The 14,508-nt window shown below is 42.8% G+C and overlaps 1 protein-coding gene across 1 annotated transcript; it reads right to left on the bottom strand.

Moving 5' to 3' along the window:
- Nucleotides 1–911: 911 nt before the first annotated feature.
- On the bottom strand, nucleotides 912–11,556 carry klc2 (kinesin light chain 2). The gene is made up of 14 exons (XM_070854800.1): nucleotides 11,484–11,556; nucleotides 8,403–8,648; nucleotides 7,947–8,286; nucleotides 6,716–6,932; nucleotides 6,437–6,626; nucleotides 6,151–6,324; nucleotides 5,945–6,044; nucleotides 5,298–5,347; nucleotides 4,982–5,049; nucleotides 4,092–4,200; nucleotides 3,623–3,799; nucleotides 3,204–3,328; nucleotides 2,914–2,971; nucleotides 912–2,075 (listed from the first exon to the last, which is right to left on the bottom strand). Exons 2-14 carry the CDS (start codon nucleotides 8,628–8,630, stop codon nucleotides 1,992–1,994), a joined length of 1,920 nt encoding a protein of 639 aa, XP_070710901.1. The 5' UTR covers nucleotides 8,631–8,648; nucleotides 11,484–11,556; the 3' UTR covers nucleotides 912–1,991.
- Nucleotides 11,557–14,508: the final 2,952 nt, after the last annotated feature.

The raw sequence follows: 14,508 nt of genomic DNA, 5'->3' as shown, positions 1-14,508 counted from the left end.
CTGCGCCACCTCGCACATTTAGCACAATCAGAAGCTGATACGATAATTAGCACTTTTTAGGCTCAGCAACGTGACTTCAAAGGTGATTTCAAGAAGGGCGACCTCAGGTTTTTGTTGTTTTTTAGGCATGTGGCGATGGTGTGCATGCACCATCGTTGACAAAATGCCTTCTGGGCAAACCTGCGTCTTCGCGTTTTTGAAATCAAATGCAGGTTGTCAGGAATTAATGATTTTTTTTTTGCAGGTGGGAAAAAAAAAAAGAGCAAATTCCTTGACAATCCGCTCACAGTTGAGGAAGTGATGCCACAGCTTGCTGAGCCTGATTTCCACTTCACATAATAAGACGTGTACATTCTGTGGACAGCTCTCTTGGTATTGGTCTTATTTTGGTTGCTCCTGGCTTGCAAACAGCACACAACACTAAAATGTGCCACCAGACCCCACAATCCACATGAAAGTTAACATTCAAATAATCCGTTTTTTAAGTACCTTCAACATAAAAGCTCGGAGCCAAAACAAAGAAACAGCATCACAAAATCCACCGAAGGACGTATGATCATCAGTCAGTCAGTCCGTCCGTCCAGGTCAGCAATAAAAACGCAACACTGAGGATCGTTTTGTACAAAGCGACACACATTCAGCAACAGTAAGTGAGGGAAAAACAAAACGAGTTCCCAAAAGGAATCCTGTTAAATGAAAGTAAACATTGTTGCTGACGCACTGCATCAGCTTTAAAGGAATCATGACGGTAGCTGGCCATGGTTTTAAATAAGGGTTGATTATGCCTTCAGTATCCCGCTTGAACGATTGTAAACAAACCACATTTAAATATCTTCCACAGCATTTTTCATTTAATGACATTCACAGTTATGTCTGTGGGGCAGAAGTGGGGAAAAGGTACCTGATCGCGATGATTATAAGTGTTTTATTCAGACATCCTAGTGGACCACTTACAATAGGTAGTATTTAAGAGGATTAAGACAAATAACTCATTTTCATTTAGATTTCTCGCAAGTTCATTTGATTTTTTTCTTCTTTTTTTGTTGTTGCTGTAAGCCTGACGAGTAGATAATGCAGTGTAAACTACCATATGCAGTACTGTCACGCTCAAAGTGCATTTTAACAGCAGATTTCAGTGATTGAGGTACTAAATCTATCGGCATTTTTAACCTTTCCATCTTCCCTTCCTTCACTTCCTTCTTCTTTTCCAGTCTACCCCCTTCAGACGAGTAGTTTTTTTCTCCCCCTTTCAACCCAATAAAGTGTAAACAAAAAGAACAACCAATGTGCACTATATATACAAAGAATGAAATATCAAATAATTTAAAACTTATATACATAAAAAACAAGAAGGCAAAAAGTGAGGTTTAAATGGTTAGTGCTAATGTTTGAAATTCCCCAAAGATTGCTTGTATTCTCTCTTTATACCTCTGCTTTCTCTGATAAAATCGAAGCGGACTGTACCATTTTTACCGTCTGTGATGTGCATTCGCTGTATAGTTAGTATCAACAAATACTTCATGCTACTGGTGAAATGTACAGTGCTTCTCTGTGAGCTGAAACCAGAGGACATTTAGCCTACCTAAGGTTGAGTGTCTGCACGTGACAGTGGAGATCGAAGAGACGGACTCACCACGGCGTGGATGCGATGCTTTGCTACGGTGCTATGAGTCAAAAATCACGAGGCGTTCAAGTGCAGACATTCCACTTTCTAGTAAGCAGCATGCTGATTAATGTGTATCTAAATATTCTCTTTTCTGATTGAGGGCAGCGGTTTGTACAGCAAAGCAGCAGCAGAAGTGACCGTGTCTTAGAGGATGACGTTAGTTTGGTAATGCTTTTCTCAGTGTTCTTTAAAAAAAGATGCTGCAGGTGCACGTGGTTGATCTCGCTTTGAGCTTTAGGTGTGTTTGTTGGACCAAACCGAGCTGCAAACAGCCTCTCCTCGACGGGCCGCTCCGTGTCTCGCGAGTCCCACCTCCCGTCTCTGTCTAGCCGATCAGGGAGCTGCGTCTGGACAGGTCCACGTTGCTGGCGCTTAGTCCCCTGCAGTCCGAGAACCCGGAGTTGGCGTCCTGAAAACAGACCAGTTACTGTTAAGACTGCTGTTGGACAAAAGATACTGGAGGAAATCATGGCCGTGCTACAGCAGGTGTGATGATATATGATATGACATATACACTACTCACAAAAAGTTAGGGATATTCAGCTTTCAGGTGAAATTTCAGGATGAACCTAAAATGCATTCTAACCTTTCCAGGTGAACTTAATGTGACCTTCTCTAAACCTTTGAATGCACATGTCCAACTGTTCAGTGTCTCAGTACTTTTTGCACCAGCTGCTGTTCTCTAACAAGAAGCTTAACAGCAACATTCACAACAGGTTTGATCCATGAATCCACCAATACATTTCCTGCTTCAGTTAGAATTGGTATTTAAACAGTCCTCCTCATCCTGCTGTTCACATTCTGACATCATGAGACCAAGACGACACCTAACAGTTGATCAGCAGCATCTCAACACTGGAGGCTTCAAACAGGAAGTCCTCAGACGGAGGTGTTCACTGAGCTTAGAGGGTCACAGAGTGTCATCAGGAGGTTGGAACAGTGATACAGAGACTGGAAGAGTCACAGAAAGGAGAGGAGTGGACGTCCTTTGGCCACATCCCAATTTATTGAGACACTGAAAATGTTTTGTTGTGGTATACCTACCACTGTTGGTAGATTTTCTTTCAATAAATTGTTTAAGATGAATAAAACTACATGCATGCTTCTACTTAAATGCCCTACTTTCATGATATAATATCACTGTAGCATTCACTTTTTACATTTTCCATATATTTCACCTGAAAGTCGAATATCTCTAACTTTTTGTGAGTAGTGTGTATGATGATGTGTGTGTAAAACAGCCGTACCTGTGTGGTCTCCTCAGTGCTCTTGTTGAGGAAGTTAAGGGAGCTCGCTCTCTTCATTCTGGGAAAAACAATATCATCAAACAATGAGCTGAATCCATTACAGACTCATTAACAGCATACCATCGTTTTATTGTAAGAGAAACTAACTAGTTCCATGATTTTTAAAGTCTTTTAGGAGTCATCCTCCTCCTGATTCCTGCAATTCCTGTCATAATTATGCTGCGCCCTTATTCTTGTGACTGACCATGATCATATTTACATGGACGCTTACACACACTCAGTATTCCTACCCTGGGTTGCGGGCTTCTTGTGGTCCGCTCCCCTGCAGCTTCTTCACCAGCATCTCGCTGCTCCTCCTCAGGGCATCTCGAATCTTCCCGAAGGAGCCGCTGCGACGCAGAGACCCATTACCATCCTGACAAAAGATGAAACATAAAACCAAGTCAGCATTTACTGGAGACATTAAAGATTAAGGAGATCTCCTGTTAAGTCTCGTCAGACTACAAAGACTGGCCTTCCTTCTAAAGTTTTTGGTTGAATCAAAGCTGGCCTACTGAAGGGCACCTCTACGTTTACTTTTGAGATAATTCTTAATGTCAAACCATTACATTATTAATATGACTTGAACAGCCGTGTGTGTAAGTTTGTACCATACGCTAGTACATGATGAACTTATTAATATTTCCATTAGTGGTTAAGTGTTATTGACATGAACTGGTGTCCATGAACTGACCCCGTTCCACTCAGCAGAGTCATCGCCCTCATTCTCCCCCCGCTGTCCCCCCGGCCCGTTGATTCCTTCCCTGCTGTGTCGTCTGTCTCCCCCTCCAGCTCCCCCGTCCTTCAGCAGCTCCACCACTTTACTCTGGTTAATGGCATCAATGCCCTATAAAAGAGGGAGAAAGAGAAAGAGAGAAACACAAAGAGGCAAAGAAAACCAAAGATTAGAGCAGCTTTTTCACAATAGCTCACACAGCATGTCTGCAATCTAACACTTTTCTTTACTACGATGTACTGTTGGGCATAGTTTATGAGTTCATAAATCACAGCTGGAATGCCCGTTGAACTAATCAGGCCTTTTCACTGGCAAAGCTGTTGGGAAAAAAAAAGCACAGACAACTCATTTATCGGCAGTAATTCAGCCGGTCCAGCAGCAGTCTGTGTGTTTTGTGCAGTACCTGTTTACGTGACTTGCTGGCGCACTCCTCCAGTGTTTCTGCTGCCTCCAGTTTGCCCTGGCGACGGTACAAAGCTCCTAAGCTTTTGAGGGTTGTGTTCACTGTGGGGCTGAAAAATAAATCAAGCAACACACACTATTTATTATCTGTGTAACCAGCTGCTTTTTTTTAAACATGAATTCATCTCAATAAACAGACATCTGCATATTATGATAGCTGGTGGGTTTTGTGATCGCAGTTACTTAATACTTCACTTTGTTCCTCCTTCAAAGAGGCAAAGGTGAACTGATGGTTTCTGGGGATTGCCGCAGTGTTACAGCAGTATTGTGATACATAGTTTAGCCAAGCTGTGGCCAGAGTTGAACGAATACATCACAGTTTGCAGAGCTGGTGTCTTTTAATAGAATTGGAGATTGGCCAGTGTGTACTTTTCAAAGCCAGCTGGAGGTGAGAACAAACCATCAGCTCTCTCATGTTGCTTTATGAACCTGATAACCCACACATCTGTTTCATCAGTGTGACTTTTACATGGTTTTAATTGTTTACCAAGACAAACGGGGAGAAAATGATGGCTTTATGGTGAGCATCCTTAAACTGGCACAGAATTATATATTTTTAATGGTCTCCTTGGTTTAGCTGCAAGATTAAAAGGCACAGATGACACTAGATTTCAGTAAAATACTGATTTTTATATTTTATGTTTCAGTGCCACAGTGTGTACGATGCATCGCCAAAGACTGGGATTCAACTTTTTTTAAGTAAATCTGTACTGAGCCAAAACGAGTACTCGCTGCAGCACGCCTGCACACTCCAAAGACAGGAACAGCTTCATTACAAATACTTTGATCTGCTTCCTACATGTTTCTATTCAATTCAAACGTCAGACTCACCTGTCCACCTTGCAGGCCTTATACCAGCTTCCATACTCTACATATGGGCCAGAGTCCTTGCGCTTACCCTAAGTGAGACAGTGACAGAGAGAGATACAGAGGCAGGAAGGAGAGGGAGATAAACATGCAATAAGCCGGAGAGCTGGAGGAGCCCAGTCTGAAACATTGCCCTATTAAGCAGCCTTTAAAAAATGTCCTGTTGTCATTTGTACAGTCTGCTGTTCGCCATCACTTATTTTGCTGTCCAGTCTGTTTCCGTAATAAGCTGCCTGCTAGCCGATGGCATCAATGGAAAAGGTCAAACTAAATGACTGACCTTGCTCTCCTCTCTCTCCTCTGCGTGCATCCAGATTGGCTTGTTGTCGTCTGCACAATGAGAACAGAGAGATCAGATAAACGTCGACAATAACAGGAGTGAATGAAAGCAGAGACCAAACAAATGAGGCAAAGAAAGAATCAAAGAGTTACGCCCTATCCACGCAAAACAAATGTGATTTTATATGGCTGACCTTTATATGGCAAACTCATGAGATGCCAAATTCCTGCCAAGGCCCTCTCTCATGCTGGGCATGTGAGCACATGAGGGTTTGATAGGCTTAGCAGTGGAGGGAGGAAAACATTAACATTAAGCCGCTCTGCACGCTTTGACAGCACAAAATAATCCTCGGACCTGCTGAGAGTACCGAGGGGCGGCGGCAGGGAACAGGGTGTGGCAAACTCAAACCTTGAGTCCCAAAACACAGGAAGTGTCAGAGCAATGGGAAATGGATCGACTCCTGGATATTTTCCCATTGTGGGATGGAAAAAATTTTAAAAAACACCACGCAAGTTAATTAAAAAGTAAAGATTCACTTCTTGGTGGTTCTGTAGCTAAGTTCTCTATTTCTAATATAAAAGTGCCTCATCAATCAGTACCGCACAATAAATGCACTTTAAATGATATGGCTCGTAGACTATACTCACTATTGACAGATCCAAACTCCTTCTCGTGTGCCCGGGTCAGGATCTCTTTGTACAGAGACTCGGCATCCTTGAACTTCCCCTGCTTCAGGTAGCATGTGGCCTGAGGAGAAGCAACGTAGGCAATCTTTAATCCACGTGTCTAAACTGGTAGAAAAATGTATGTGCGGACTGTGTTCTACTTTGCTGTGTCTTCATAATGTCCTCACCAGGTTATTTTTGGTCTTGGCCACGTTGGGGTCATCAGCTCCCAGTTTGGACTCGTAGATCTCCAGGGCTCGTCTGTAGTAGTACTCCACCTCGTCGTACTTGCCCTGGTTCTGACACAGCAGGGCCAGGTTGTTCAGCTGCTTGGCCACATCTGGGTGGTACTTCCCCAACACCTGGAGACAGCAGGGAGACTTGGTGGTTACGAACAAACCCAGACAAAACCACTGCCACCAATATATTAAGAAAACGTGTTCTACATTCAGAGTTGATGCTGTAGGGTTTTACCTTCTCTCTGATCTCCAGCGCTCTCTTGCAGAGAGGTTCAGCCTCCTTGTACTTGCCCCTCTTGCCGTATAGAACGGCCAGGTTGTTGAGGGTTGCGGCCACAGCTGGGTGATCCTTCCCAAGTGTCTTTTCTCTGATGGCCAGGGCGTCATTCAGGAGGTGAGCTGCTTCTTTGTACTTGTTCTGATCCCTGGAGGCCAAAGCAGAACAATTAAAGCGTTTTTTTTATTTGACACCAACTGTAGAGGTTTATCAAACAACTTCCTCTCTGCTCCCCACCTGTACACCAAGGCCAGGATGTTGAGCATGGTGGCTACGTCAGGGTGGTCGTGTCCAGACGTCTTCTCCAGGTCCTCTAGGGCTTGTTTGCACAGCGGCACGGCCACCTCGTACCTCCCCTGCGAGGCGTACTGGATCACCAGGTTGTGGAGCGTCCTGAGGCGGGCCGGGATCTCGTAGCCTCCCTGCTGAGCTGCCACCTCTCCGCTGGGCTGGGCTGTGAGACAGAGGGGGTATTAGAGTCTCTTGCTAACGGTCAGTGGCTGAAATAAACGCAGTCAAACCCGCATGAGAGTGCCGATATCCAGAAACTGAACAAAGTCTGAATCTCATTTCCTTGAGCACTATCACTCCTCCTCCATTATGCTTTTGTTTGTTAGTCCTGCTCCGTTCACAGGCGCCTCTGATTCATCTTTTTCATTTCCTCCCTTTTAAAAGGTTTAAAAAGGAATATATTCTTACCACTTTTTTCTTGTGTGTTCATGTTCATGAGTGTTCAGTTATTAATTGCCTCCTGGTCTCTTCAGCTCTCACGGTTTGGCTGATGGGGCAGAAACCTGAACAAGCCATACTTTGTGTACAACTGCACAAGTGACCTTTTCTATCTGAAATCTGATTTTACTTTGATGACAGATCCAGATTTAAGGCCTCCAGCATTAACCAAACCACAGATCTTGCTTTAAATACATTTAGCATCATATCTATACTGCAGACTGTAGGTTTGCCACTACAAGGAGCTGCTTGTGTGAACACTTGAGGACAACTCCTGCCTCAGAGATTAAATTATTCCTTAAATTCCGGCTTCAGGGCAGTTGAGGCCTAAACATTTCCGTTAGTGAAAGGCTTGACTGTATTGAGCTCTGAGTGATTTTATTTTGACACTCCAATAAAAACAGTGATTCTCCTGCTGTGTACTCAGGCCTCTGCAGCCTGATGCATCCTGCAGATGACTGTATGGAGGCAAGAATGATTCCGTTTGGACTTTGCTTAATATTAACACCCCTCTATAAAATACAATACATTATGATATAACAATTTTAACCTAAAGAACACTATGAATTATTTAAGGACATGATCAATATTTAGCAGATTAATCAGTCAGCAAATAAATGTTACTTTGCAGCCCTAGTTAAGGTTCTGACTGCTTTACACAGGCTGGTGTGAGGATTTAGCACCTTTCTTCCAAAGCAGAAGTCTGTCTGAGGTCTAAAACCTGCTGCTGATGTCATACCTGGTCCCTGGTCATCATCGTTGGGGAACAAGTCATCCAGGCTGTCCTTTGAAGCGTCTCCTCCGCTCCCCCCGCCACCGCTGCCACCAGAGCTCTGGTTCTTCTCGTCCGAGGGCAAGACGTCATCATCGAACTTCTTGATCTGATTCATGAACTCCAGGTGCTTCTTCTCCTCCTCCAGCTGGGCGACGCTCTGCTCACTGCGCTGCAGCTTGTGCTGCGTTCCCGCCAGCTCGTCCCGCAGCCACTGGTTCTCCTGGCAGAGCCGGCGCACCTGAGCGCGAAGCTTCTGCTTCTCCGACTCCACGGCACTCAGGTGGCTCGACAGGGCGATGATCACCTGAGAAGCAGGGAAAATAAAATGTTTAAACCTGAAATTTAAAGATACGGCAGTTTCTTTTAACAATGTTTTCATGGCTTGTTTGACCCACACATCAAGAAAGGTAGGACTCTCACCTGCGCCTCCCCCAGGCCGAGCTCGATGGCCTCCAGACTCTTGCGGAGCAGCCCAGATTTCTCCTGAGCGACGGGTGGCTGGGTGCAGTCCAGCAGCGAGTTGAGGAGCTGGGCGTGTTCTCCACGCAGCGTCTCCAGACCCTGCATGACGGCCTTAGTGTTGAGGACAATCTCATCCTGGCTCAGTCGCTCCAGGGCTTCTTCACGTGGATACACCATGGTGGACATTGCCTGGTTTCATACACACTGCGAGGGTAAGAAAAGAAACACAACACAAGGATGATATTTTTTCTTCTCATCTTCTGTATTGTAAATATCTCTATTTTATATTTACATTTATGTTTCTTGATTACGCACCAATATAGCGAGACAGATTCCTTGTAAAGTGAAGATTTAACAATTTAACAAAGGTTTATTGACAATAAACCTGATTTTAATTCTGAGTTAAACTGTTTAAAAGACAAAGGGATAAAACAACACAATAAGAAAAGAAAGGCTCTCTTACTGTCTTAAAAGCCAGATAAAAATGTGTTTTTAGGTGAGATTTAAAAACACGCCCTGTAGGCATCAGACTACGTTGCAGAGGTCACTTGTTCCAGAGTTTAGGGGCTACAGCTGCATTTTTTCAATTCATCAGTGGGATGGGAGGTGTGTTTGCTGAGTGTGCATCGTCTTTTCCCTGTCCTGTCCTGCTTGACATTCTCACAATTTACACATGAGCAACTCGGTGCAACCAAATCCTTAATCTGTTGGTCTCTGAGGTCAGGTGGAGGCGGAAGAGACAAAAGAGAGAACAGATGAGATAAGAAAGGAAGAAAAAGAAAGGAAGGTGGAGTAGGACAGAAAAAGAAAGACAACAGAGATGAGACACTAAAGATGAGAAGGGGGTGGGGGGAGATACTCTCTGATAAGAGGGAAAAAAAATACAGAACTGGGGTTAGACAGCAGAGGAGAACTGAAGAAGTACAACACAAACTTATTTTTACAGGTTTCATTATGATGCTAAAAATGAGATATAATCTTGTCACAGCAAGGAGTTAAAACCTGTTTGTTTTAATATAACACCCTCCAGGGAGGCATTCATACCCAATATGTCCTGACTGAGTGTGCTTCAGAGAGACAGTTTCATTATCCACCTGTGCACACAAGAAATGTGTTTCCGTGCACAGTTTTAGTACCAGATTTGCCATAAACACTGGAAAATTGCAGAGAAAATAACCCAATGAAGAGCACGAAATTAGAAACTCCCGGCCGGAGAATCCTGAGACATATTTACTGAATGACAGCACATTTGAATTCATTAAATCGAGTTTACATAGATGGATGGAGGATATGAAATATTAAATATAATGCTGGTATCTAGTTCAGAGCACAGAGTAAGCTGCTGCTGCTGCTGCTGCAAATTCTTCCTTCTGTCTTTCCTTACACTTTCAAAGAGGTCAACAGCTAAATAATAGTCTCCCATTTCATTATTGCATAACATGCCCCCTTGGGTAGATAACGATAAGGTGTGTGTGTGTGTGTGTGTGTGTGAGGGGTGTATGTATAGTTAAAACCTGCTGAGATTACTACAAGAGGATTCCTCAGAGCTTGAAACTGACGCAGCAGCTGTCACTGACCGGTAAAGCCAATTAAAATGAGACGCTGTCACTCACTATCAGTGCAAATGTCAACCGAAGAGTTGTTTAAAGTGATTTACAGAAAAATGGCACTATTACATAGTTTGTCTACTGTAAATATCATCCCTTGGTAAAAAAAAAAAATCTTAAATAACCAAATGCAATGGATTCTTGTCAAATATGTTTATGCTAAACAATGAATGAGAGTTACTGTCTTCATCTAGTCATCTTTCATTTTTTGATCAATCATTTCGTCGAAGGCAAAAGTAAAAAAAAAAAAAAAAAAAAGACATTCAGAAATGTCAACAAATCCACACTTTAGGATGATTGCTACTTTATTCTAATCAGTGGGTGGTGTGGTTTCTAAACAGAAATCATTAGTCATGTCATTAGTCATCCTCAGCAATGATGCGTTCACTGGTCATTTCTTCAGCTAGAGCCTACACATAAGCTCTGTGTGTATTCCTCGTGTTGACCATAGGGAAAGACAACAATTGAGCTGTAAACAAAACAGTATCCAGAAAGTTCCACATCAGTGTGTCGACATACACCTCCAGGTTGCAGACAGATGCAGGCAGAGGGATCCGGCTCAGTAAATAGTCACTATTCATCCTGAACAGCAGCAGCAGCAGGACAGAGGAGCCAATTGTGCAACATCGTGACTTTCTCCCTTTTCCTGCTTTGATGGTGGAGGTGCACCTGTTCTCCCCCCCTCCTCTCCCTCTCCCTCTCTCCCTCTCCCTCTCTCATGTCTGTCTAGCTCTCTCCCTCACCCATCCTCCTCCACCACCCCTCCCCTCCCCTCCCATCCGCCTCACACACTCACTGCAATGCACCAATATTCACACTTCCCTTTGCACCGTTTGCACACGCAGATAGGGAGACTATGAAACTCCAAAAAGCGGCACCCCGGATTTAACCTCATCGCTTATTCACGCGTCCGTAATTTGGCTATTTTAAGGCACAAATAAATAAAAGAGCCGGTGGACGGTCGAGGCCTGTGGCCGGGAGGGGCGGCAGCGTTAGGCTTGGCAGCAGATCAACCAAGGTGACCGACAATGGCGAGCACTGTCCAAAAGGGACAAAGCTACAGCAGACGATTCATTAAATAATTTGCATTCACTGCAAATGCGTTGAAATGTCTGCTTCCTGCATGTAAGCTGTTTGTAAACAGTGCAGGCCCGAGCCGAGACATGTTACACAATCCACACTGGTGCATTTCACATTAGGCGGCTGGGCACTATCTGTCATCTGCACAAGATGAGAATCTAATGAGGAACGTTTAGAAAGTGCTGTTTCATGAGTGAAAACACCGGATAGAGGTGACTGCAGATGACACATTCACGGACCTCGCAGATGATGTAGCTTAACGTTTAATTTGACAGCTTGCTAAAATCTATTCTAAATACAAAACTGCGATTTCATGCTCATCTAATATTATTATTCTACGTTTTTTTTTTACCTTCATCGAAGACAGGTGCGATGCTTTCTGCCCCCCGAACAAAGCAGCAGGATAATGTTGTGATGCTCCAGACAGAACAGTCAAGACTGATAATACAAAACAAACTGCTTCCGGTTGGGCTTTTCAAAATAAAATCTCATTTTACGCTGGAGCGACGCATAAGGGGGATGAAATACGCTGCCAAAAGGGGCAATGATGATTATAACAGATGTGGAAATCACTCTTACTTAAAAAAAAAAAAAAAAAATGTTCTTCTATCTTTATGATTTAGCAAAGCAATGGATGCTACCGTCAATAGTAATTGGCGCTAACTGTTAAATTACCGTTAGCTCTACTTTACTTTGAAGGGTAAAGGTTACTGTGCATCACCGTTAGTTAAGCTAGCTGTTACCTGTCTTGTTCACGTTTCTCACGTTATTTGGCCAGCACAGCGTACACCGAAATAGCTCTCACACCACTCAGTTTAGTTTAATACGATTACTATCACCGCTAAACTCAGTAAGGTAGCTAACTATCAGGCGCCTTGGCCGAGCTTCTCCTTCATCTTAACTTACCCGCACTGTCACTTGACAACGGAGGACGGCGAGGAAGCTTTAAAAGTGTCCACAGTGTTGGCCGTTACCGACTGGTCATCCCTCCAAAAACGCTTATTCAGTAAAACAGTGTTGCTAACGTGGATGTGCTTCAAATGTAACAGCTGGGAGGCGAAAATGGCTGTTCTCCCAGACCCCACAACCAAAGACGGAGCAAAATGTCAAGATGAATCATGTACGCATTTTTCCAAAGAGGGGCGGGAAATTGTTTTGCGCATGCGTGTAGTCGAAGCGCAGCTCCCAACCAACCTCTGACGAAGTAGCATCTTCTGTAATCTATTTTTTTTTTTTTTGCCAGTTTAATGAAGATAAATTAATTATTTGTTTATCATTGAATAACTAAATCCTTACCGAGGCTTAGACAGCGTGTGGATGAACTTTTAGTCCAATATATGAAATAATTGTATTTTTAACATAACAGGATGTACATGGAAGTGCACTCTCTTGCTTTGTGTGTGCTCTCTGTGTTCAGATGTCAGTGGAGGCCCCATCCAAACACTGAGGGAGGGGAGCAGTGAGGGCATCAGGGTAATGAGAGGCCTGCTGTGTACCACTGACCTGCTTTACAGGCATTACGTGCACTATGTTTTTACACTGTCACTCTTAATATTACCTCCTGAGATAATAGAGTATATCCCCAATAAAAAGCACTTTTATACATTTGGTTCTCTATCCCTGTTATCAGTTGGAAATTCCTAATGAAAATAACTCATTACTTGGCATAATTGCAAAGGTAAAAATCAATTTATGTGTTGTCTTGCATGATACGTCACAGCTCTGTTGGAATGTTTGTGGTCTGTGGATTTTTATTGCAGCATAGATTTTCATTTTCATTACTCCTAGCTATTTGTTCCATAACTGAGCTTATTTCGTATATCTTTAATTGGAAAACGTTAAATTAGTGTTTATATATGGCAATCTTACCACCTTTTTTGGTGGTTTAAAGAAGCTTTATAAGCTACAAACACAGACACACATGAAGCATTCACTTTGCATATTTCCAAAACAAGAGACGGAGCTAAAAATCAGGAATATTTTTATTTTAAAAAACAAATGAAACAATAAACACTTCCACTTTTCATCCCACATCTGTTTGATTGACAAACGTAATCATGAAAAAGCAGTACTACAAAACATGTCAAATTAAGAAAAACAAAAAAACTGAACTAGAATACAATATAACAAGTACTATCTGATATGTACAAGCATTATAGTTTATTATAATTATTGTTAATTATAGGCAAAAGGCAAAAAAGCTGAAGACTGCTGCTGAAGAAACAATGGCATGTGCAAAATACTCTCCACAAGTCCACAAGCTTAGGACGCTCTGCTCAGAGCAGAACCTTGTCGGGCAGAAATCTACTACTTTCGTAGGCAAATCCCATTCCCGTGAGGACAGATGGCAAATTTACAAGCTGCGAGGGAATGGGGACAATATCGTTTAAGATGATTTCCGAAAGCTAAGCTTGTGGAAGCCTGGTGAAAAAGACTCTCTCATCATCAGAGGGACATTTATCTGAGGACGGTGGAGAGAAAAGACACTGCTGATCACAGACAGAGATTATTGGTGGACCAAACAGCTCCTAATCTCTAACCACGACTAGTCAAGGACAGAGGAACCATCGTTACACAAACACAGGTCGACACAAGTACAGAAGTACAGGTAAAAACACACAGGAACAAGTTCAAGACTTACATACAGTACAACCAGCGATTTAAAGAGGCTTTAGAAAAACATGTAAACGGTAAGAATGAGAGGAAAGATGGTCTAAAGGTGACAAAGACAGGAAAAGAAATGGAAAAAAAAAAGCATTCAGTTCCTCCAAACATTGAAATGATGACTTTAGAACAAGGATCACTTTGTTGTTTATGTGTTTTCAACTCCAAAAAAAACCCAACAAATCTATCAGAGTATAATCACAATTTCTTCACATTTCAGTTTTGGCAGTGATTTTGTTTTTAGCGCCTCTCTTTCAGTGGAATATCTCCATGTTCAGTTCAATCAGGGAGCTGGAGAGTCAGCTGACCTTTAACCTCCCCGCGGAGGCTGCAAGCGAAAGAGGCATCGATAAACTACGACTTGATACAATTTAGGAAAAGTTTCAATTCACATCAGTACAATAATTAGGCGAACAACTCTACAAGGCAAAGAGCTTTCTGAGTCTCTAACAGCAGACACGTGATTATCGACCCTTCAGTGAAAAAAAAGTCAAGCATTTCATTCCAAAACATTACATCACTTTTTCTGTTTGGACACTGATTTTTCAGATTTAAACTTGTGGTACCCTTTCATAATAAACCATACTTAAAATATGTTATAAGTTGTCCATAATGACTTCATTAATGTTCACTGGCTCTTCAGCAGCTCCTCTGTGTGAAGTAGTCGGTTTTTAGATTAAGTCGTCTGCTTGTGATGGCTGGAAAAGAGGCTG

This window comes from Pempheris klunzingeri, chromosome 23 (assembly GCF_042242105.1).
Source record: "Pempheris klunzingeri isolate RE-2024b chromosome 23, fPemKlu1.hap1, whole genome shotgun sequence".
Taxonomy (NCBI): Eukaryota; Metazoa; Chordata; class Actinopteri; order Acropomatiformes; family Pempheridae; genus Pempheris; species Pempheris klunzingeri.
Note: the sequence above shows the minus strand (reverse complement) of the source record. Positions and strands in the feature narration are given on the sequence as shown.

Excerpts from the sequence above, each read along its gene's own strand:
- klc2 (XM_070854800.1), bottom strand. The coding sequence starts at position 8,630 with ATGTCCACCATGGTGTATCCACGTGAAGAAGCCCTGGAGCGACTGAGC. Across the intron at positions 5,348-5,944 it reads GGAGTTTGGATCTGTCAATA|ACGACAACAAGCCAATCTGG; the intron begins GTGAGTATAGTC and ends CTCATTGTGCAG. Across the intron at positions 2,972-3,203 it reads CAAGAAGCCCGCAACCCAGG|AATGAAGAGAGCGAGCTCCC; the intron begins GTAGGAATACTG and ends TGTTTTTCCCAG.